Here is a 23,754-nt window from a genome sequence, read left to right as displayed (position 1 = left end):
TTATTAGCATCACTGAGTACAATTAAAATGCGTCCAGGGCATGTAATTTAAAACAGATATTAGCCTGAAGAACTTGCTGTTGGTTTAGATCACTATATTTATTGGATATACCGCATGACCAAAACATAATCACTTTGATTTTTGATGTACAGGAAACACATGTTGCTTATGCAACTCCCCCCCCCCCCCGGCACCATCTCCCTGACCTCCATAAACACAAATTGGGTTTCAGCCACTGCATTAAATATAAATGTAGTCATTTCTCAATTGACAAAGGGATATTTTCCTGCAAAATGTTTTGTTGAATAGATTTCCATAACTTGAAAAGGAAAGGCATAATACATTATGGTATTTTGATGCAGTGTATTCCTATGCACAGTGTATAACGTATCCCCATGCCATTTATTCAAATAGCTTTAAAATTAGAAGACATGGTCCCCAAAGAGTCAATAGTGTCATAAAAAGTTGTAAATCAACTAATTGAAAATCACAAATTACTGTAACTGTTTTTCAGACATTGTTTGGTGGAATTTACAGGTCTTCTTATTTGTTTACCCATTGTTTAAAATGTTTAATTTTCCTGCTTTGAACAAAAATGGCCCATGTTGCATTAAATCTAACCTTGTATTCCTTGATCTTGATTCTTTTGCAGCTCCTTTTCATTGATTCATCGAGTCATAGAGCTATGTAGCATGGAAGCAGGGCCTTTGGTCCAACTTGTCCGTGCTGATTTAGTTGGCATTCCGGTCCGATCCCATTTGCCTGCATTTCGCTGACATCCCTTTATCCATATGGCCTGTACCCCTTCCTACCCATATATCTGTCCAAATGTCTTTTGTGAATCAAATTGTATCCCTTCTATAGCTTCCTCTGGCAGCTCATTCCAGATCCAGACTACCCACTGGAAAAAAAAAACTTCTGAGGTCCCTCTTAATTTTTTCCTTTATCATCTTAAGTCGATGCTTCTAGTTTTAGAATCTTTTACACTGCCAAAAAGACTGAGACTTTAACCATGCTCCTCATGAGTTTGTATATTTCAATAAGGTCTGCCCTCAGCCTCCTACGCTCCAAAGCAAAAACTCCTGGTCTAAGTCGCCTCTTCCTATAGCTCAAGACCACGTTCCATACATCCTGGTGAAACTCTTCTGCAATCTTTCTAATTTAATGATATCCTTCATATAGTTTGTAGACCAGAACTGCACATAGTACTCCACAGAGTTTGAGGCCTCACAAATGAGTTATAGAGTTGTATCTTCATGTTCCAACCTTTGTACTCAATAACCTTCCCAGTGAAGACAGACATGACAAATGCATTCTTCACTCTCTCCACCTGAATTGGCACTTTCATGGAACTATGCACCTGTACTTCTCGATCTCTCTGTTCTACAAAACTCTCCAAGGTTTCACCGTTTACTGTGTAAATCCTGCCGTGGTTTGACATACCATAGTGCAACACTTCACACTTGTCAATGTTAAATTCCATTTGCCATTACTTGGCCCACTTTCACAACCGATCTATATCCTATTGTAATGTAAGATATCATTCCTTGCTTTCGACAGTACCACCAATTTTGGGATCTTCTGCAAATTTACTAAACATTGTTAACTACATTGTCATCCAAATTGTCAATGTAGTGGAGCCAACATCGACCTGTGCAGCACATCACTGGTCACAGGTCTCCAATCAAAATAAAAATCCTCCATAACTTCTTTGATTCCATCCTCCAATACAATTTTGAATCTTATTGGCTTGCTCACCTTAGATGCCACGTGACTGACACAATTTCCCACAAACAAAGCCATGCTGACTATCTCTAATGAATTCTTGTCTATCCAAAAGCCGTTTGTTCCAGTCCCTCAGATTCTCCATCAACTTTTCCACCACTGACTTCATGGTCACTGGTTTGTAGTTCCCTGGCTTGTCCTTGCTTCCCTTCTTAAATACTGCCACCAGATGTTCACCTGTGTCAAATATCTCTGCAAGGGCCTCTGTAGTTTCTTCCCACAAGGTCCGAGGATACATTGGGTCAGGCCTAGGGATTTAGCTAACTCGTTGTACTTTAAAATCACTAATACTTCTGCTTTGATAATTCATATATTTTCTAAGATATCACAATTCATTGTCTCAATTCCTTAGTTTGAACGATGTGTTAGAACCTTGAACAAACCGCAATATGATATTTACAGTTTGTCTTTTTTGTAAATCCTTAGGATATCTTGCCAGATTGCACTTTTCCCGCAGGTACTTGCCAAACCATTAAGGCTATTGGTTTGCTTTTCCATGTGGCTTTAAATCATGCAATAGAATGTCACATATTACCAAATAATGCCACGTTATTGATAATGGGCACTTTTTTTGTATTCTGCATGTATTAGAATGGATTTTTAAAGTCTAAATAGAAATTCTGTTTTACTCATAAGTATTTTACTGGCGGTAACTACTGCTGTATTTTGCTTTTAGCATGGTGTAATAGTTGAGGATGACGAAGAATACTTCATAGAGCCCCTCACCACTGTTAAAATAGCTGAATTCAATTACACTGAAGGAAGCCCCCATGTAGTTTATAAACGATCTTCTCTACGAAATCAATATCGCCATATTGATTCAACATGTGGAGTTTCAGGTAATACATACTTTTCTCTTTTATACAATGCCACATCCTAATATATCCTGACCAAGTAAAATTGTCCACAACATGGAATTCCAAATTTTAAAACTTGTCACTGATGTCAAGTTTAAAACTTGTCAAACTGATTATTATATCAAACTAACCAAAAGACAGATTAAATGCTTTTGAGATTAAGGAATTTGCTTGCTACTTAAAAATTGGCTTTACTAACCTATAAAGAAACCATAGATCTGGAAATTTTGAGGAATATTCAGTAAGTGTTATTTCTCCGAACTTTAAATTAAATTTTTATTTAAGATGCTTACCTTTTATTTTCAAAGGTTCTTTGATTTGCATGTTGTGGTGATGGACTTTTCCATTACTTTTACCAATTTTGATAGTATTTGAAATTAATTTAGAAGATATCATGTAATTAACATTTCTTTGCATCACTTATGGAAAAAATGTAATGAAGTAATATTCCTGGATGAAATGCAACCATGCTCATGTTCATAAGTATTTGTTTGTGGAAAAGAAACACTTTTTTTTAAAAAACTCAGATCTCAGACTTTTGGTGGGAACAGCCTAGAAGTTTCAATGCTTGCACTTAGGTCTCTGACAAATTCTTAAAGAACAGATTGCGTGCAACAGAATTGTGGATGATTAGGAATTTGAAGGTTGATAGAGAGGGGATTAAGGAAATTGAGTAAGGGAGGAGATGAATGAAGGTCGGAGATTGTTGAATGACTGTTGACCTTCTACCATCACCATCTGCTTCCTTCCATGAAGCCAATTTTTTATTCATTCAACTATCTCTCCTTGAATCCCATGGGATCTAACCTTCCAGAGCAGCCTACCTTGCGGAACTTTGTCAAAAGCCTTATTAAAATCTTTTTGATGTTAAAAATATACAGTAGTTGGGTGTTCAGATGAGAGATGCAATTGATCTGATTGCAGATTTAATGTACAATGTTGAAATTATGCTTGCTCCAATTATCCCTTGCTTAGCATAATGCTTGTTCTTCACGCAAGGTATAATTTTGAATTATTCCATTGGTTCTCTTCCAGATGAGAAGCCAGGTAAAGGAAGATCTTCATGGCTGAGGAATTTACAAACTTCATCAATGACTCTTTCACCTAATAAGACACTGCGAAACCAACTGCAGTTGAAAAGATCTGTCAGTCAAGAACATTATGTAGAGACTCTAGTAGTAGCAGATAAGATGATGGTTGGATACCATGGACGGAGAGACATTGAGCAGTATATTCTTTCTGTTATGAATATTGTAAGTGTATTTCATTATTTTACAGTGTAATGCATTTTAGATACAAAATTCCTTTTACTCCATTTAATTCTTTTCTACCTTCACTCTATTCAAATGTTTCTCCTTTTTTCTTTTACAAGAGACATTTCCCTTGTTCTCAGTGGCAAAATCTTATATCTATCTCATAGCCATCTCGAATGAAATTCTTAGAAGTAACATAGATGACTTGCTTTTTAAGTTCTTCTTTCCTAGTTAGGAATGTGTTTGACCATTTTTGCTCAACATCAGGTCTGATAGAGCAACTGGGATGGTGCTGTTGTGGTTAGTGAAATAATTAATTTTAAATTTCCTCTTGACAATGGTAAATACAGCAAGATCAGTGCACTAAAACTTTGTGATCAAACATTATCTTTCTTAAGTGTCCCAATGCCGCAATTAAAATAAAATTTGTTCAGTATGTTTCTCTACCCAATTTTCCCTCGCACATTAAATGAATGACGAAATTGGAAGATATATTGTTTTTGTCAGTAAAGTTACAGCACTAAATCTACTAAATATTGAAAAAAAATGGATTGTTCATCCATGCCAGATTTTATTGTGAAATGCAGCAAGGTTGGTCTTTCAGCATTTGAATGCATGAACACTAAAGTTCTGAACTTGATGGTAGCTGTTCACTTGCAATTTCTCATTCTATTCTAAAGGTCCAATACTTCTGCTGGCAAATTCACAAATAAATATCCCAAGAACAGATGTTGGGATAGCTGAGCCATAATTCCCTGGTCTACTGCTTTCAGTTTTTAGAACTTTTACAAAACATAAAGAAACATTTCCCAAATCAGGATACTTTGACAATCTAACCAGCAATTAAATGATTTATTTTCTCTTTTCCCCCACCTACTACATTAATTTGGCAGACAGGACAATTGGCAAAAACTCTTTCAAGTAAGGCAATTCGTTTTGAAGGATATGAAAGGTAAAAATGGAAATTTAATGTTTGAAATTAATTGTTGAGTGGAAGGTTATTGGCCTATTACTTTTCAGTATTACATATATGATTTTTTTTTGTTTATGGAGTGTTACATGATTTCATGGCATTTCAAGTAAAATCAGGTCTCCTTAAAAGATTGATCAGGAACATCTGGTTGCGAGATAGATTTGCAGCATTGATATGATTTTGGTGTCAGATGCATACAGAATGATAGAATTCCCTGGCATTATTCTTCAATTTCCCAGGAAATTGGCTTAGGTTGTTCTAAGTTGTGTCTATTATTGGCATATTCAGTACAATCAATAATGTTTTAATGGTACTGGAGCCCATAAGATTTGTCCCCTTACCTGCCACCTCTCCTTTTGCCCATATTCTCTACTTTGGACTCCCACCATCCCCAGACCTGGCCATTGTATTGATATTTTCCACAGTGACACCTTGTACAAAGACCACTCAGTGACATCTGTCAGCATTAATGAACATTAAAACTCTGAATTTTTCAAAACTGCATGGCATGGTAATAATTATTTCTATGACCAATAGGCTGGGACTGCTATGCCATGTCCAGGAGAAATTGTTTAAATCATCACGATAACCTAATTTTGCTATTCCTTTCTCTCAAAAGTCCAGTTCAGTGTAAGTTTTTTATGTGGGAAATGCTCACAAAATTCATTGTTTTATTACTGTAGTATATCTAGGTGTTTAAATCAACTTGTTTTTTCACCTATCATATGCCTGTACATTTCCAGATGTTTGAAATAAAACATGCATTGTGGGAATACTTTAAGCATGTAATTAATATATAGGCCCAAATAATTTCCATTTGCACTGCAGGTCCAAAGAGACCAATGAAAAACAGAAAGTGTTGTGAACACTGAGTTTGCATTTGCTACTTTTTTTTTTAACAATTTGGAGGTTTTGCCAGCCATACTCCATGTTTATAGTGTTCTACTGAAGGGTTGATAAAGTCTATAATGAGGTTTACATGATTTAGAGTTGATGTACGATTATTCCATTCCTTTGTCAGCCCCCAAGGAAATCTAAGTTTCTTTCCTTGCCTTAGGAAAATAATAGCAATTAGTATTGAATTCAAACTTGCCCCGAGATAGTGGGTTTATGTTCCACTCCAGAGACTTGAATATTAAAGTCTAGGCTGACATTCCATTGCAGTCAGAAATGCCATCCTTCAGATGAAACGTTAAACTGAGGCCCCATCTGCTCTCTCAGGTGGACGTAAAAGACCCAATGGCACTATTTCGAAGAAGAGCAGGGGAGATTTCCCCAGTTTCCTGACAAATATTTATCCCTCAATCAACATTACAAAAGCAGATTTTCTGGTCATTATCACATTGCTCTTTGGGGAACTTGCTATACCCAAATTGACTGCTGCGTTTACAACAATGACAACACTTCATTCGCTGTAAAGTATTTTGGGATGTCCTGAGATCGTGAAATGTAAGTCTTCCTTTCTAAATATTGAACCAGCTACTCTTTAAGGGTAACAATTGATGTTAAGTCAATTTCCTTAATGTAAACTTCTTTCATGTATCCACTCTCTGATGTAAAAGATTTTCATTTTCTCTAATCCAGTGCTTATTTACCTCATCTGCTCAAACTTATCAATACTCTTCATTATTTTGGAGTATATGAACATTCAGTGATATCAGTTTGTGTCTATGACTAAGGCCTGTCACTTGTTAAATTCTTACTAATGCATGTATTTCTTTAACGCATTTATATTCCTTTGTTTTCATACAATTCAAAAAACATTATGTGCTGTACTGAAATTTTTCTGTACGTGTATGCACTGGTATAATGATTCTGATTTAATTCACAGTTTATTGCTTTACTGTACATTGGCCATTATCATCATCATCATCATCATATATATACAGCCGGTTATGATGATGTATTAATCATATTATGATTAATACAGTTAACATCATATTATGTTAAGGTATTAAGGGAAATGTAAGGACTAAAATGATGTTGAATATGTTTGATCAGTTTTGTGGGCATGGCTAGAGATTTACAATTTGCAAGCACTGGTGCTTCTCACATTTGCTTCTCAGTCAGCAGGCTATTTATATTCTTAGATTAAATTATTTGGCCAGGGAATTGAAAAAAGCCTACTCTTAGTAATGTTGCTTTTTTGGTTCGTAATTTCCCATAATTAAAATAGTACATTTTTTGGCCTGAAAGAATGCAAGAAAATGCATAATCAATTGGTAGTTATTTGAGATTTCCATAATTTGCCAGTTTTTTCATATTCAACCTTCGGCTTGTTCTCTTTGTAAAGTGTATGAAATGTCATTTCTAGTCATCCCATTATAATACTTTAGTACAGTATGTTAAATAATCATTAACAAATAATTCAATGCTCATATCAATTATGATCTTTTTATACTATATTCATTTTTAAGACGGTTTGTGTTTTGTTTTGTTTTCTGGAGGTCAGGTTGCCAAACTTTTGCAAGACTCGAGTATAGGAAACATTGTGAATATGGTTGTAACTCGACTCATCTTACTTACTGATGACCAGGTAAGAATCATTTGTGTGACTCCACTTTCTGAAAAAGTATTCCAACACATATGGTAGCACTCGATTTCATACTCCAAAAAACAGCTCATACAGTTCTCTAAATCCTCATTAATCTTGCTCATATGTCACAATGCCTTCATTAACTAAATTCCCTGTGCCTCAGAAGAACATAAAAATCAGGCCACTCAGCCCCTTAAGCCTCTTCCATCCTTCTGCCTAATCTAATTCAGCTCTACATTCCCCAATACCCTGGAACCTTTTACCCCTTTCCTTATCAGAAATCTACTTTATCCTTAAATATATTCAAAAGCTCAATTTTCACTGTCTTTTGAGCAAGACAGGTACAAGTATGCTTAACTATCCAAGGGTGGACAAATCCTCATAAGTCTTAAATCAATGATCCCTTATTATTAAACAGTCAACCCCACTATTCAGTTTGTTCCACAAAAGAAAACGTCTACTCCACCTCCACCAGTCGTGAACACCCAGTATCCGCGTAGGTTTTCTCCGGGCGCTCCAGTTTCCTCCCACATTTGTGCGGGTTTGTAGATTAATAGGCTTATGTAAATTGTCCCTGGTGAGTAGGATAGAACTAGCGTACAGATGATGGCTGGTCGGCATGGACTCAGTGGGCCAAAGGACCTGTCTCCACGCTGTATCTCTAAACTAAACTACTAACTTCTTAACCTCCATGATATTACCTATCCCCATCTACCTAATATTTTCCAAACAACTGCTGTATACTATCAGCTCAATCATTTTGCGTATTCCTTAAAATGTGTCCCTTTGTCATTGCAAGGCTAATTTGGCTGCCTAAGCACCATGCTCTGGGATTCAATCCTTAAATCCCACACGTTTCTATTTCTCTTACTCCAGAAGATTTCTTCAATCGCTTTGTTTCAGTTTTAGAAGTCAGCTTTAGTGGACCCAAGGAATACCTCATTTTTCACTGCATCACTTTTATTTATCTTGGTAGAGTTAGATGTTTTTATGAGTTGAAAGCAGAATACAATGGAAAACGTTGCCCTCCAACAACAATTATCAGTCTGGAAGTGAAAAGTAGTTTCATTCATATCTTATGTGGAATATGGATATTATTTTAATAATGAAGATATGGCATCCCATAGATTTGGAATTGCCGTAAAGCCATTTAATAAATTATCTGAACAAATTTATGGTTTTGCACTATTATCTTAAGAAGCCTTCTTTGACAGCAAACGATATACAGATAATCCCCAGGTTACAGCAGCAAATCCATATCCCCAGTCTCCCAAATACTTGTGTGGGCTGTACTTAAGTCATGTGTTCATAAGCTGAGGAGGACATGTACATGATATGGATGAACTGCTGCAGCTTTGAACATAGTTAATAGAAATCCAGGAAGCTGTTTTTTTCAAAAGCTATAGAGTGACTTGGACAGGTTGGGTGAGTGGACAGATGCATGGCAGATGCAGTTTAATGTGGATAAATGTGAGGTTATCCACTTTGGTGGCAAGAACAGGAAGGCAGTTTATTATCTGAATGGTGTCAAGTTAGGAAAAGGGGAAGTACAATGAGATCTGGGTGTCCTTGTACATCAGTTACTGAAACTAAGCATGCAGGTACAGCGAGCAGTGAAGAAAGCTAATGGCATGTTGGCCTTCATAACAGGAGGAGTTGAGTATAAGAGCAATGAGGTCCTTCTGCAGTTGTACAGGGCCCTGGTGAGACCACACCTGGAGTATTGTGTGCAGTTTTGGTCTCCAAATTTGAGGAAGGGCATTCTTGCCATTGAGGGAGTGCAGCGAAGGTTCACGAGGTTAATTCCCGGGATGGCGGGACTGTCATATGTTGAAAGAATGGAGCGACAGGGCTTATTTAGGATGAGAGGGGACCTTATTGAAACATATAAGAATATTAAAGGGTTGGACACACTAGAGGCAGGAAACATGTTCCCGACGTTGGGGGAGTCCAGAACCAGGGGCCACAGTTTAAGAATAAGGGGTAGGCCATTTAGAACAGTGATGAGGAAAAACCTTTTCACCCAGAGAGATGTGAATCTGTGGAATTCTCTGCCTCAGAAGGCAGTGGAGGCCGATTCTCTGGATGCTTTCAAGAGAGAGTTAGATAGAGCTCTTAAAGATAGCGGAGTCAAGGGATATGGGGAGAAGCCAGGAATGGGGTACTGATTGTGGATGATCAGCCATGATCGCAGTGAATGGCGATGCTGGCTCGAAGGGCCGAATGGCCTACTCCTGCACCTATTGTCTATTGTCTATTGAAAGGTCTTTAATTGGTCTCCTAATCTTTCTGATAACACCCTCATTGTGCATTACCAGAATTCAAAATACAATTGAGTTCAGGTCTTGAAGCTTTTAGATAATGAAAATAAATTCTCACTCTTTCATGTCTCAATAAAATAGTGTATTTTTGCTGTGAAAAGCTGCATTTTGAATTTAACAGTTGTTTGAGACTTCAATGTTTATTAATATTACCCTTATTTATATTTTAGCCAAACTTGGAAATAAATCATCATGCTGGTAAATCACTAGATAGTTTTTGTAAGTGGCAGAAATCTATTCTTTCCCGCAACGGTAATGGAAATGCCATCCCTGACAACGGAATTGCACACCATGATAATGCTGTACTTCTCACCAGGTATGTCCTCTCTGTAAAATAACCACATTTCATTAAAAAATGAGGAAAAAATAACCATTCACGGAGTAATTCCTGGCTGTTAAATGCCTATTACCTTTTTTTATAGCAAGAAGGACACTACAATTTTTTTTTTGAAAAAGATCTTTGCATGTTCAAATATTAGTTTTGGTTTATTTAGGAAATATTGTGTCTCATCATCAGCAGTTCTATTTGTTAATCATTGTATGGGAATCAGTTCTGTACTGCTATCTTCAAGCTGTACTTGATAAAGATGGCATGAGTTGAAAGGTAACATAAGTCTTATTGAGTCTATGAAAAGCTGTTGGAAAGGTGGGAAAACAGCATGAAGACTTTGAACTTAAAATATAGTGCTGACCATCAGGTCTGCTCAAGAACAGAGAATATTTTATTTGCGTGACCTACAGTATATGGCAATGTCATATAATTCAGAAACAGCCCATCGGCCCACCGTTTCCAAATTGATCTTTTTGTCCACCTGCACTAATCTAATTTGCTCATATTAGGTCTGTATCTTCTGTGTCTTGCCAATTCAAGTACCCGCCAAAGGTTGAGGTGATTGTGTCTAATACCACCACCTCCTGTGGTAAAACATTCCAGATATCCACTATTCTCTGCCCTTCAGATTTCCTTGCAAACGCCATCTCCTCACATTAATCTGATACCCTCCTGTTTTTGATACTCTACCACAGGAGATGATTCTGACTCTACCCTATCTAAGCCTCATAATTTCACATATCTCAATCAGGTCACCTCTTAGTATCTCCTCTTAGTATCTCCTCTGTGTCCCGTAGTTCTACTCTCGCTCCCCTTCCCCCCAAACTTAACATGGACAGAGTTTCCCTGGTTCTCACCTTTCTCCCCATCAGCCACATCCAACACATTACCCCCCATCATTTCTGTCACCTCCTAAGGGATCCCGCCACTAATCACATATCCCCATCTCCACCCCTTTCCACTTTCCACAGAGACTACTCCTTCCACAATTCCTTGGTTTATTCATCTTTCCCACCCAAACCAGTGCCTCCACAGGTGCTATCCCCTGAAACTGCAGGAGAAGCAACACCTTTCTATATTCCTCCTCCCTCGACTGCATCCAGGTGTCCTGACAGTCCTTTCAGGTTAGACAATGGTTCACATGAACCTCCTCTAACCTCTTCTACTGCGTCTGGTGTTTCCGTTATGGCCTCCTGTTCATCGGTGAGACCAAACATAGTCTCAGCGACTGTTTTGCTGAAATCTTACACTCGGTCCACATCGGCCTACAGGATCTCCCAGTTGCCAACCATTTCAACTACCCTTCCCATTCCCATACTGACCTTTCTGTTCTGGGCCTCCTCCATTCCCAGAGTGAGGCCACACGTAAATTGGAGGAAATAGCACCTTATTTTTCATTTGGGGAGCTAACAACCTAGTGGTATGAACATTTAATTCTCTAATTTTAAGTAACATCCACTTACTCCCCTCCCTCCTCCCCTTTTATTCCTTCCTCCACGCTAGTCGTCTTGCCAGTTCCACAGTTTTCAAGACCACCCTCCCCACCCTCTACTTTCAATCTGAAGAAGAGTCCTGACCCGAAACATCACCATTCTGTTTCTCCAGACCTGACCCGCTGAGTTACCCCAGCACTTGGTAACTATCACCCCTTAGTGACTTCACTCCAACAGAAACAAGACCAACCTATCCAATCTCTCCCCATAATAAAAACTCCTTCAATCCAGGCAACATTCTAGTGAATCTCCTTTGTACTCTCTCCAGTGCAACCACATCCATAGCTGGCCAGAACAGCACTCAAAACTCCAAATGCACTCAGTGTAAAGTTGTGACATAATGTCTCAACTCATATTCTATACCTATGAATGCAAGGATACCATATGCCTTCTTCACATCTATCTATCTATCTATCTATCTATCTATCTATCTGTCTGTCTGTCTGTCTGTCTGTCTCTCTCTCTCACTCTCTCTCTCTCTTTCTCTCTCTCTCTCTCTCTCTCTCTCTCTCTCTATCTATCTATCTATCTATCTATCTATCTATCTATCTATCTATCTATCTATCTATCTATCTATCTATCTATCTATCTATCTATCTATCTATCTATCTATCTATCTATCTATCTAATGGAGTTATGAACTTGGACCCCTAGGTCTCTGTTCATCAACATTCCTTAACATTCTACGTTTTACGGTATATGTCCTATCCCTATTTGTCTTCCAACAATATATTTCATCGAACCTGTTGGGACTAAATTCCATCTGAAAAATGTTTACCCAACTTTCCATTTAATCGATTTCCTGATATAGCCTGAAGCAACCTATATGCAGTACCACCAACTTTCATGTCATCTGCAAACTTACTAATCATACCTCGTACATTCATATTCAAGTCATTAATATGTATATCACAAGCAGCAAAAATCTTGTGCTTGTGACACTGGTCACAGAATTCCATTCACGAAAGCATCTTTCCACTTCCACTCTCTGCCTTCTATTTCTATCACCAAGTCGGTTTTGTATCCAATGAGTCAGCTGGCCTTTGGATTCCATACATCTTCACATGAAGGGAAATGTAATGTACCTGTAAGGGAAAATATTATTGCAGCAGATGAGAAAGATTGTTTTCAAGTACTGTTTGTGGACTATACGTGAGTATATTAAATATTAGAGTACCTTTACATTGAAGGCATACTCTAAAGTATTGTTTGGCATATCCCCTATTCTACCATTCAGAAGAGTGTAATGGCATGTCATAAACAGCACCAGGAAAAGCTAAGAATGAGTTGATGCTTCTGCAGCACAAAAGGCAAAATTCAAAATTAATCTAAGCGATCAGCTTAATTCCATGCAACTAACGATGTGCTAATAGAACTCAGTCTGGAAATTAGACTGAACCAGAGGAGCTTGTATGCAGCTAATGAAGCCATTGAAGCTTGTATGCAGCAAGACCTGCATGTCATTCAGTTATACAGGATTAAAATTCATTCATATGCAAGTTGACAACGATCTCTAAAAGTCTAGCCACTTTCCCTTCATTATGAAAAGCAATACTGTAAGAAGGTATAAGAAAATCTTCTCACTGCCATTGAAAAACCTTAAATAAAATTAAGGAGTCAGCTGCTGAAAAGTCACTTAGAATTGACCAAAAATGCTAATGTAGGAAATTGATTTATTATTGTAGCCTATATAGGTTATTTATGAGTGTAATATTGTATTAATGTTTGCAATCCCTGCATTGAATACAAAGAGTGCACAGAAATGTTCCATTTCAGCATGGAAACCCTCACCTTGAGCACGAAATCCATCTCCTATCAGCCCTGTATGGGGTTTTTTTCAGAAGGTAAAAAGAGTCTCAGTACTAAATAGATTAAACAGACAGTTAATTAAAACTGGAAGAAGCCAAATGGAAAACGTGAAAGAAAAGGTTCAGTTATTGGGTTAAGTTTTTAACGCCTTTTATTGGCTACCAGTCAGAAGTGGTTTTTTTAATATTCTGAATTCATTGGCTTGGTGCAAAAAAATAAATGCATTGCATATGTGCAAATGTTACTAATTTGTCTGTATTTTCCCAGTTGCTTATTTTTGCCAATCGCAGCAAAATTTCTATCTAATATCCATTCTCAGAACTGCAAATTAAAGTCTGAGACAAGTCTAACATGTATTTACGTGCGTGCTCCTTCTGTGCTGAAACAATCCTGTTGAAGATTTAATTGAGTTCTTATATCAGCAAATATCCTTTCGTTCTCTTGGGTACTATTTGTAAAACCAGCGGACACTGTCTTATAAATTGGGTCAGATATGGGAGCATATGGAAAAAAAGTTTTGATCTTACAGTGCCGGGTGATCTTACAAGCTCTAGGGTGGAGCTTGAGTAGAGTGTCTCAGGATCTGAAAACACTGGGGAGATTTTCACAAAAGATCACAGAGTTCTTGAAATATTGGGCCAATTCTGAGATCAGTGGAAATTAGATTTTGGGAATATTGAGAGAGTGGCCTAAGTTCCGAATAGGCTTTGGTGGCTGTAAGATCAGAGTTCTAGGAAAGAAGTCGAGAGGATTTTGAGCACTGAACATTTTTCTGGAATTTGGAATCAGGTACAGAATATGGACATGGGGATATTGGCTGCAAGCAGGTCTTGTAAATAGGTTCTCAGACTTTGGGGACATGGTCTGACAATATTGCAGAGTTCCAGCAATCTGGCAAAATGGGGAATAGCCCTGAGCTGGAATGTTTTTGGAGCAATGCGATCCAAACAACTGATAAGATGCCAAACTCATAGTAGAATCCTACTTGTAAGCTTCCTCCATTTCTGGATCCTTGGATATATCCACACCACTTTCCATATCAGGATTCTCTATATTTTTTGGAACACCTTTGGTTGGAGATGCTCTATTTCCTGATTTTTTGTTGTTGTTGCAGAATTGCTAATTAGAAACATAGAATTGAATTATATAGATGTATTACAATTTTTTAATTTTAGATCCATTGCCTATGAAGGAATGATAATTATTTTCAAATCAGGATGGTGTACAACCCATGGAATAGAACACATAGTGACTGGTACCTTTTACCCTTCTTGGTGGTGGAGGCTGCAGATTTGGGAGGTGCTGTCAGATTAGTTTAGGAGAGTACCTGCTGTATATTTGTAGCTGGTATAGGCTGCAGCCACTGTGGACCAGTGATGGAGATAGTAATCATTTTGAACGATGGATGGAAAGTCAACAAAGTTGCTCGGTCCTGGATGGTATTGAACTTTTTCATGAACAGCACGCAAGTAGAGTATTAAATCACACTCCTGACTTTGGAAAAAGTCTGGATTAGCAGGAAAAGAGAAAGACCACAGAATATACAGCCTATGAACTGCTCTTGTACCCATTGTGACAGTGCCCACTCCCTCGGATGCTGCTGTTCTGATCCCTATCATTGACAGACAGACAGACCAGGAGAGGCCAAACAGCGCAATTGAGCCAGAGCTAAATAGGTAACAGCTAGGTTCAATTAGCTGATAATGCATTGGCCCACCTGAATCTCGTCAGCCTATTCCTTATAAACCCAGGCAATCTCTCCAGAGGGGAGAATAAAAACAGTGAGAGAAGAAGGAGAGGAGAGGAGAGGAGAGGAGAGGAGAGGAGAGGAGAGGAGAGGAGAGGAGAGGAGAGGAGAGGAGAGGAGAGGAGAGGAGAGGAGAGGAGAGGAGAGGAGAGGAGAGGAGAGGAGAGGAGAGGAGAGGAGAGGAGAGGAGAGGAGAGGAGAGGAGAGGAGAGGAGAGGAGAGGAGAGGAGGAGGAGGAGGAAGTGGGGGCACCTTGCTGCTAGCTGTGTTCCCCTGTTGTGGGTTTGGAGAAAGACTGAACAACTGAGACAAACCTGAGACCACCAGTATGAGCTGCCGGGAAATGTCCTAGACAGCCAGAGCCTATGCTTAGGCCAAGACTGAGTAGTTGTAGCAAGCCTGAGATCACCAATGCCTCTTACCTGCCCACAGATAATGAGGGACTTGTCCCATATACAGAGGTAAAGACTGAGCCACCAGGGAGGAGTTGGCTGCGCCTAACGGCTGCGGCTCTCTGGCAGTCTGTTGTCTTTTTTTCTTTTTTTTTTTTGTTTGTGTCGGTGTTGGGATGGTTTTTGTTTCTGTTTTTGGCTGTGTATGTGTGGTGGGGGTGTGTGGTGGGGGTGTGGGGTGGGGTGGGGTGGGGGGGGTGGGGCGGGGGGAAACCTTTATTTTATTAGGTCTCTTCCCCGGGGCGCGGCTCGGCTGCGGGCCTTAACATTGCCGGCGCAGCTCGGCTGCGGGACGTTTCAGTGCCCGGTGCGGCTCGGCTGCGGGCCTTAACATTGCCGGCGCAGCTCGGCCGCGGGACGTTTCAGTGCCCGGTGCGGCTCGGCCGCTGGACTTAACATCGCCCGGTGCGGCCGCGGGACGTTTCAGTGCCCGGTGCGGCTCGGCCGCTGGACTTAACATCGCCCGGTGTGGCCGCGGGACGTTTCAGTGCCCGGTGTGGCCGCGGGACGTTTCAGTGCCCGGTGCGGCTCGGCCGCTGGACTTAACATCGCCCGGTGTGGCCGCGGGACGTTTCAGTGCCCGGTGCGGCTTGGCCGCTGGACTTAACATCGTCAGCGCTGTTCGGCCGCGGGACGTTTCAGTGCCCGGTGCGGCTCGGCCGTTGGACTTAACATCGCCCGGTGTGGCCGCGGGACGTTTCGGTGCCCGGGGCGGCTCGGCCGGGGGGCCTTCCATCCCCTTGCGGGGGCTGTGCGTGTCGTTTGCCTCGGTAGGGGTCGAGCTGCCTGTCCGTGGGTGCGGGGGGAAGAGAGGGGAAGTTTTGTTGCCTCCATCACAGTGAGGGGGTGTTTGGAGTCACTGTGATGGATGTTTGTGTTGGGGTCGGGTGTCCTGTGTTCTTTTCTTTTTGCTGTATTTTGTGTGACTGCTGAAATTTCGCTCGGTGTTGTGCCGAGTGACAATAAAGTGTTGTTATGTTATAAGCTTGAGACCACCAGCGTCTCCTCTTCAAGCCCAAAGTTGCACTGCCAGGATAAGCCTGAGATTGCCACGTCTCCTCCTTTGAGAGCAAGACTGAGGGACAGCCTCAGATAGACAATAGACAATAGACAATAGGTGCAGGAGTAGGCCATTCGGCCCTTCGAGCCAGCACCGCCATTCAATGTGATCATGGCTGATTACCAGTATCTCCTCATATGCGCCCCCAGGTGGCCTGGACTTCCTTGTCGCTATAAATAAATCATGCGAGTTCACCCTGCAGTGAGTGTCCGGAGTAGTCATTGACAACCCGGCGTCATTCCCGACGCCACACCATGGTATTTATGAGTCTGATTTAGTGACTTTCTTGTCAATGGTAAATGCCAGGATATTGATGTTTCAAGGTTCAGTGGTATTGCCACTAAATGTTAAGAGTAAGTGATTGGAATTACAATACTATCAGCCCTTACCTGAATATTGTCTCACTCATTGCAATCAGGCATAAGCTATTTCATTTGTGAATGAAATAGATCATTGTGCAATCATAAGTTAGTTAGGGGGGCATTCAGGAGATTCTTTGGTCGCAATTGAGACCCCATAATGGTATGTTGCCTCCCAGGTGCCAGGATCCAGGGTGCCTCAAAGCAGCTGCACATTATTCTTTGGTGCGGGGAAGAGGAGGGGGGGGGGGGGGGGGGGGGGGTAATGAGCAGCCAGAGGTCATTGTGCATGTAGGGATGATATTAAAGAGGTGTATAAAATCATGCAGGGTATAGATAAGGTGAATGCACACACTCTTTTACCTGGAGTTGGGGAATAAAGAACTAGAGGACAGATGTTTAATGTGAAAGGGGAAAGATTTGGATAGGAACCTGAGGGGCAATCTTTTCACCTGGAGTACAGTGGGTATATGGAACGAGCTGCCAGGGGGAAGTTCAGGCAGGTACCAAAACAATAATTAAAAGACATTTAGGCAGGTAGATGGATACAAAAGGTTTAGAAGACGGTGCAAATGTGGGCAAAAGGCACTAGCATAGATAGGGCATCATTGTTGGCATGGGAAAATTGGGCCGAAGGGCCTGTTTCTGTGATGTTTGACTATGATTTTATCACTAAACATGTCCTTTTGTGACATTTTTTTGAAAAGTAGATCAAGATGGGGTGTAGTCCATCTGGTCCAGATGACTTATCTGCTTTCAGACCTATGGTGCAGCTAATAGAACTGCTTCCCCAGAGTTACATTAACATGGGTATAATCCTGACCTTCAGTGCTGTCTGTGAGTTTTTCCTGTGTGATATCTGATCCTGGGAAAGAGATAGAAGTTTAGGGAATCCTGTTCATAATGCCATTGAATCAACTATGGAGAAGCCCAAGGAGAAACTGTTACTATGTGGACTGAAAATGGAATTGACATGGTAAATTTAAATAAAATATAAGAGTAAAGGTTAATTGAACAAAGGGGATTTGTTAAAGAAGAACCGAGCGAATCTAAGTATATTCCCACTGTGGGAAATGGATGTGCAAAGAGAGTTCTTAATGTGAAAATCTCAGCAGATGTAGTGGAAATAATGGAACAGATGAAAATTGATAAGATGTACTGGAAAGATTAGCCCTGCTTCAAATGAGTTAGCCAACTAGTCCAAATAGGATGCTATATAATAATAATAATAATAATAATAAACATTTATTTTATATAGCGATTTTCCAAGTGCTCAAATACGCTTTACAAAAACAGTAATGACATAAAAACAAACAGACAAACTATCCTGACGGAGAAGCGGTGAACAAATAGCGCCAGCGTCCTCTCACGTCAGGGTCCGGCAGTAGACAATAAAAACACAAGACACACAATTACAATTTTAACACAAACAGCCATCACAATGATTGCTCCAGGCACACCCTCACTGTGATGGAAGGCAAAGAAAAGTCTTATCTCCTCCTCATTCTTCTCCCGTGGTGCCACGAGGCGATCGAGGCTCCCGACTCTTGAAGCCCCCACCGGGCGATGGAAAGTCCCAGGCTGAGCCGAGCAGGCCGATGAAGGTCCTGAGCCCCCACCGGGCGATGGAAAGTGCCGCGGCCGAGCCACGCAGGGCGATGAGGGTCCTGCGAGCGGGTCAATCAAACCTCGCGCTCCGGGACAGTCGAAGCTGCTACGGCTGGAGCTCCCGAAAGCCGGTCGCCAGCCAGGGACCTGCGAACTCCAGATGTTGCGGTCTGCAGGGCCCACGGCCGAAGCCTCCGAGATGGTAAGTCCAGGCCCTGCGACCGGAGTCTTCAAGGTCGATCCCAGCTGGAGGCCGCCGACTCCACAGTGTTAGGCCGTAGCGCGAACGGAGATACGACACGGTAAAGGTCGCATCTCCGTTGAGGAGGAGATTAGAAAAAAAGGTTTCCCCCACCCCCCCCCACCACCCCCCCCCCCCCCCCCACCACCCCCCACATAACAGAGCTAAAAATAAATCAAAACATACATTTAAGCGATAACAAAAGACAAAAACAAAAAAAAAGACGGAGAGACTGCCGGTGAGCCGCAGCTGCAGAACGCAGCCACGCGTTATATAAGAGTTAAAACAAACATAGAATGGAGATTGCAGAAGGGGTTTCTATAATTTGCTCATTCTCTGGATTAGAGGAGAGAGGTGCCAGAGGACTGGAAAATAGCAATGGTAACACCTGTGTTCATAATATGATACAAGGACCTCCCTGGCAACTTCCAGCCTGTCGGTATAACCGTGGCATTGGTGAAATATTTAGAATTAACTAGACCAAGTGGACCCGTTGGGCCCATTCCTCGTAGAGGGGGGACAGGGAAGGGGAGAGGGTGCCACTCACTTCGGCCCCATGGTGCCAGTGCTGCAGCCAGAGCGAGCCGTGGGCCCAAAGCCTCTCCTGTATTGGTGTAGGACCCTCACCCCCTCCACCCAATCCCCCTTATCCCCCTCCTCCCCCCAACTCACCCACCCCACCCCCCCCACCCCCACTCCCCTCCCCCATCCCCCCTTCCCCCATCCCCCTCCCACCCCCACTCCCTCCCTCAACTCCCCACCCCCAACGCCCTCCCGCCTCTCGACCTGGGCATCAGTCAGACCCCCCACAATGCCCTCACCTGCGAGAGAGTAATATATATTGAAAGATATACAATATAGCATTTAATATTCTTACATTATTATATTTTAAGTATTATAATTGTTATATTATATCATTATTATCTCCCCCGGGGCCAGGTGCGGGATAGGAAAGGGGAGAGGGAGCGACTCACCCCGGGCGGCCATCGCGGTGGCTAGCAGCAAGAGAGCGGCCCTCCTGCCAGTGGCCATCTTCTTTCGCCTTCTCTCTGGCCACGGGGGGGAAGGTCAGGCGCGAGGCATGCCGGGACGGGCGACGGTCTTCCCGCTGGTCCTCCGGGGGGGGGGGGGGGGGGGGGGGGGGGGGGGGGGGGGGTGGGAGCGTATTTGTTGAAGTCAGTTTATTGGCCGTGACTCCCTGGCCCCCCTCCCTCATTGGCTGGCACTCGTGCGGGTCCCATTGTGATGTCACATGCTGAAGATCATAATGAAATTGGTTTAAAAGATCATTTTTTAACTTTAAAATTTCTTTACCTTTGAAAATATAACACCAAATTGAATGAAACTTGTTTTAAAGGGTCCCCAGGACAATGGTGAGTAAGGTGGGCCTAAAATTGTTGCGCTATCGTGTACCGTTTTGGCTGTGTAGAGGGCATGGTACACACGCAAACACATAAACATATACACACAAACAAACCGAGAGTATTAGTAATATATAGATAATGAGAGAAATAATTTTTTTTTAAGCCACATGGAAGAGTTTCAGCTGATAAAGGAGAGCCATGAGAACTTTGGACCATGAACAGAGTACAATTGTTCTGATTCAAATTAAATACTGTCTAGGCTATATCTTGTTTCACGCTAAGAGGGGTGTGAGGGACCTGAAAAAAGGTGCAGAATGATCCTCGGGATTTCTACTGCAGATTAGACTGAAAAGGTTTGGTTGTTATCATTGAAGCAAACAAGGCCAAGAGAAGATTTGATAAAGGTGTACAAAAATATAAGGTGAACGGTGGTAGTTTTTCCCTTTTGTACATTGTTCAAGGACTAGCAGATATGGATTCAAAGTGATAGGCAGAAATTACAAGGGGAATATGAAGAAATCCTTTTTATGCAGTGATTAGTTTAGTTCAGAGATGCAGCACGGAAACAGGCCCTTCAGCTCACCGAGTCTGCACTGACAAGCGATCTCCGCACACTAACACTATCCAACACACACTAGGGACTATTTACAATTTTACCAAGCCACTTAGCCTACAAACCTGTACGTCTTTGTAGTGTAAGAAAACCCACGAACGTCATGGGAAGAATGTACAAACTCCGTATAGACAACGTAGTTAGGATCGAATCTTGGGTCTCTGGCGTTGTAAGACAGCTACTCTACCGTTTTGACACCATGCCGGCCAGAGACATTTTTAAATGCCTACATGATTTGAAATTTCTTAAAGGGGTGGTGGAAACATACAACCCGTTCAGAAAGGAATTGGACAGTCACATAAGGAGGGGAAATAATTTGCAGAGGTTTTAAGAATGTATGGCAATCAGGGTGATGATTGGATTGTTTTTCAAAGAGCCACATTGGTCTCAATGGACCAATTGCGGTTCTTCTGTAACATTTATGTGACTAGTGTGGATAGGCTTTGGCCGAAAGAAACTGATAATAATATTGTAAAGGATTTGATTGTAAATGGTCACATGAATAGAGGGGTTGTACTCTAATGCACAAATATATGTAGGTTAAGGATAATTCAAGATAGTTTCTTATCCTGGGCTTTCTAAATAAAGGTAGAGTGTGCAAATGCAAGGAGGTTTTATTGAATGTTAAATATTGGTTTAGCCAGTATTCCAGTAAATGTCCAGTAATAGTTCTGGCAAATACACTGTATGAAGAACCTGTTATACTTATGTATGGCTTAATTGGATTCATGTATGGTATGATTTGTGAGTCCAGAGTGGTTGCCAAGCAATTTCAACAGGATAGTCCTGGAGAAAAGTGGATTTTGATTATGTAGATAGAAAGAGAAGCTGGAATTCTTCTAAAAACATGGATGGGTGAGAATTAATTTGATATTTTTATTCATAATAATCAAGGCTCTAGACACAGTCTATAAAGAGAAAGTATTCCCATCTGTGAGGGTTATTGACCATAAGGGGAAATTTTAAAATGATTGTTAAATAACAGAGGGTGATGTGTGAAAACCTGCTAAGTATTCATGATAAAGAAACGCACTTCATAATTTCATTCAAAATGCAAGCAGATATTTGAAAGGGACATTAATGGCAATCCTCTGGGTGAAAGAACTGGTGAATTGAACTGGCAGTTGTTGCAGAGAGCTATTGTGCAGTGAATATTCTCGTACCATGTACAAAAAGAGACAAATACTTAAAAGCACGTACCACCAGTTTCAGATTGTTCCGTGCAGTTGTGAGACAACTGAATGGACCTCTCATAAGCTAAAGATGTAGTCCAGATCTCTCAAGAAGCCTCATTGTGGCCCTTGTGTTTATAAAAAAATCAAGCCCAGTTCTCCGGCACTGTAAGGCAGCAACTCTACCCCTACCCACTGTGCCTTTCTTAAAATACTGGTGCAGTACAAACCTTTCTACTGTCAGAATCATCCAAAACTTGGAGTTGATATATCTTCAATTTCTTTCTTGAGGATAAATACTAGATGCTATCCCATCAACCGTACATTTAGTACATTGAAATCAATTTTAAGAGCACTTTTAGCATCTTGGCATCATTTTTTAGTGAAGATCGATCCAAGATATCCATTTAGTACTTCATCCTCATTTATCAAAGTTAACATGTCCTGCAAAAACCTCAAAAGCAGCACAAAGTCTGTAAATAATCCAGTAAATAATTAAAGTATTACAAACATACCACATCTCCAGATTGTGTTCTTCTCCCTGCTCGAACAATCATTCGCTTTATACTTGTGAAATTATTTCTCATATCTCTTATACATTCCTCTGTTGAAGAAGTAGGGGTTTACTTCATATGCAGTAAGTTGGATTTTAGCTGAGGAGCCCACATGGTTTCTTTGAATGTAAGGCTTAGTTAAAATCCTTTCCCTTCTGTATAACTAGGTATTCTGCTATAACCGAGTAAGTACTACTTGAAATTTGATGACTGTGATTACTTTTGCTCTCCATGTAGATTTTGTGTATTATCGAGAATCATCAAACCAAAATCAAAAGATTTCATCAGCAAGAAACCAGCCAATGGAAATCATTTGATCTGTACCCCGAGAAACATTAGTTAACCCTAACAATTGTCGGCTAAATAAAATCCCAATATCTGAAATGCAAACCAGTTCTAGCTTAGACTAATTTGCTCAGAATGTTCCTCAATCTGTTGATTCAATGAAGGGTCTCGACCCGAAACGTCGCCCATTCCTTCTCTCCTGAGATGCTGCCTGACCTGCTGAGTTACTCCAGCATTTTGTGAATAAATACCTTCAATCATCCTTCACTCTCACTTGCTGCCAAAGATTAACATTACTTCCTCTAGTTTCACCCTATTTTAGTTTCTGTTTTCAGTTTGAGTTTATTGTCGCGTGTACTGATGTACAGTGAAAAGCTTTTGTTGCGTGCTAACCAATCAGTGGAAAGGCAATACGTGATTACAATTGAGCCATCCACAGTGTACAGACACACAATAAAGGGAATAACGTGAATAACGCTTAGTGCAAACCAGTAAAGCCCAATCAAAGATTCTCCAGGGTCACCAATGAGGTAGCTAGTAGTTCAGGACTGCTCTCTCATTGTTAGTCGGACCTGTTTGTCGTCACACACTTTTGCATATGGTCTTGGGATGAACCTGATCTCCCATCTACCTCATTGGAAATCTTTGAACTAACTATCTTTAATCGGACTTTATCTTGCACTGAATGATATACCCATTATTCTGTGTCTGTACACTGGACAGCTTGATTGCAATCATATATAGTCTTTTCATTGACTGGTTAGCATGTGACAAAAAACCTTTTCACTATACCTCGGTACATGTGACAATAATAGACTAAACTAAAACTAAACTTAAAATATCCAATATTAAAGAAAACTGGAATCGCAAGAGATTATTGGGGCTGAAATCTTGAGCAAAAAAACAAAGTGCTGGAGGAGCTCAGCGAGTCAACAGCATCT

The 23,754-nt window shown here is 40.9% G+C and overlaps 1 protein-coding gene across 1 annotated transcript in view; it reads left to right on the top strand.

The window, feature by feature from the left end:
* Positions 1–23,754, top strand: part of LOC144607203 (A disintegrin and metalloproteinase with thrombospondin motifs 6-like) — a 188,147-nt gene that overhangs the window by 47,652 nt on the left and 116,741 nt on the right. The window contains exons 3-6 of the mRNA XM_078423883.1: positions 2,462–2,624; positions 3,678–3,895; positions 7,321–7,404; positions 9,896–10,041. Coding sequence (XP_078280009.1) covers positions 2,462–2,624; positions 3,678–3,895; positions 7,321–7,404; positions 9,896–10,041 — 611 coding nt within the window. The remainder of the gene's footprint in view (positions 1–2,461; positions 2,625–3,677; positions 3,896–7,320; positions 7,405–9,895; positions 10,042–23,754) is intronic.

The sequence above is a fragment of the Rhinoraja longicauda genome, chromosome 28 (genome assembly GCF_053455715.1).
Source record: "Rhinoraja longicauda isolate Sanriku21f chromosome 28, sRhiLon1.1, whole genome shotgun sequence".
NCBI classification, from domain to species: Eukaryota; Metazoa; Chordata; class Chondrichthyes; order Rajiformes; family Arhynchobatidae; genus Rhinoraja; species Rhinoraja longicauda.
Note: the sequence above shows the minus strand (reverse complement) of the source record. Positions and strands in the feature narration are given on the sequence as shown.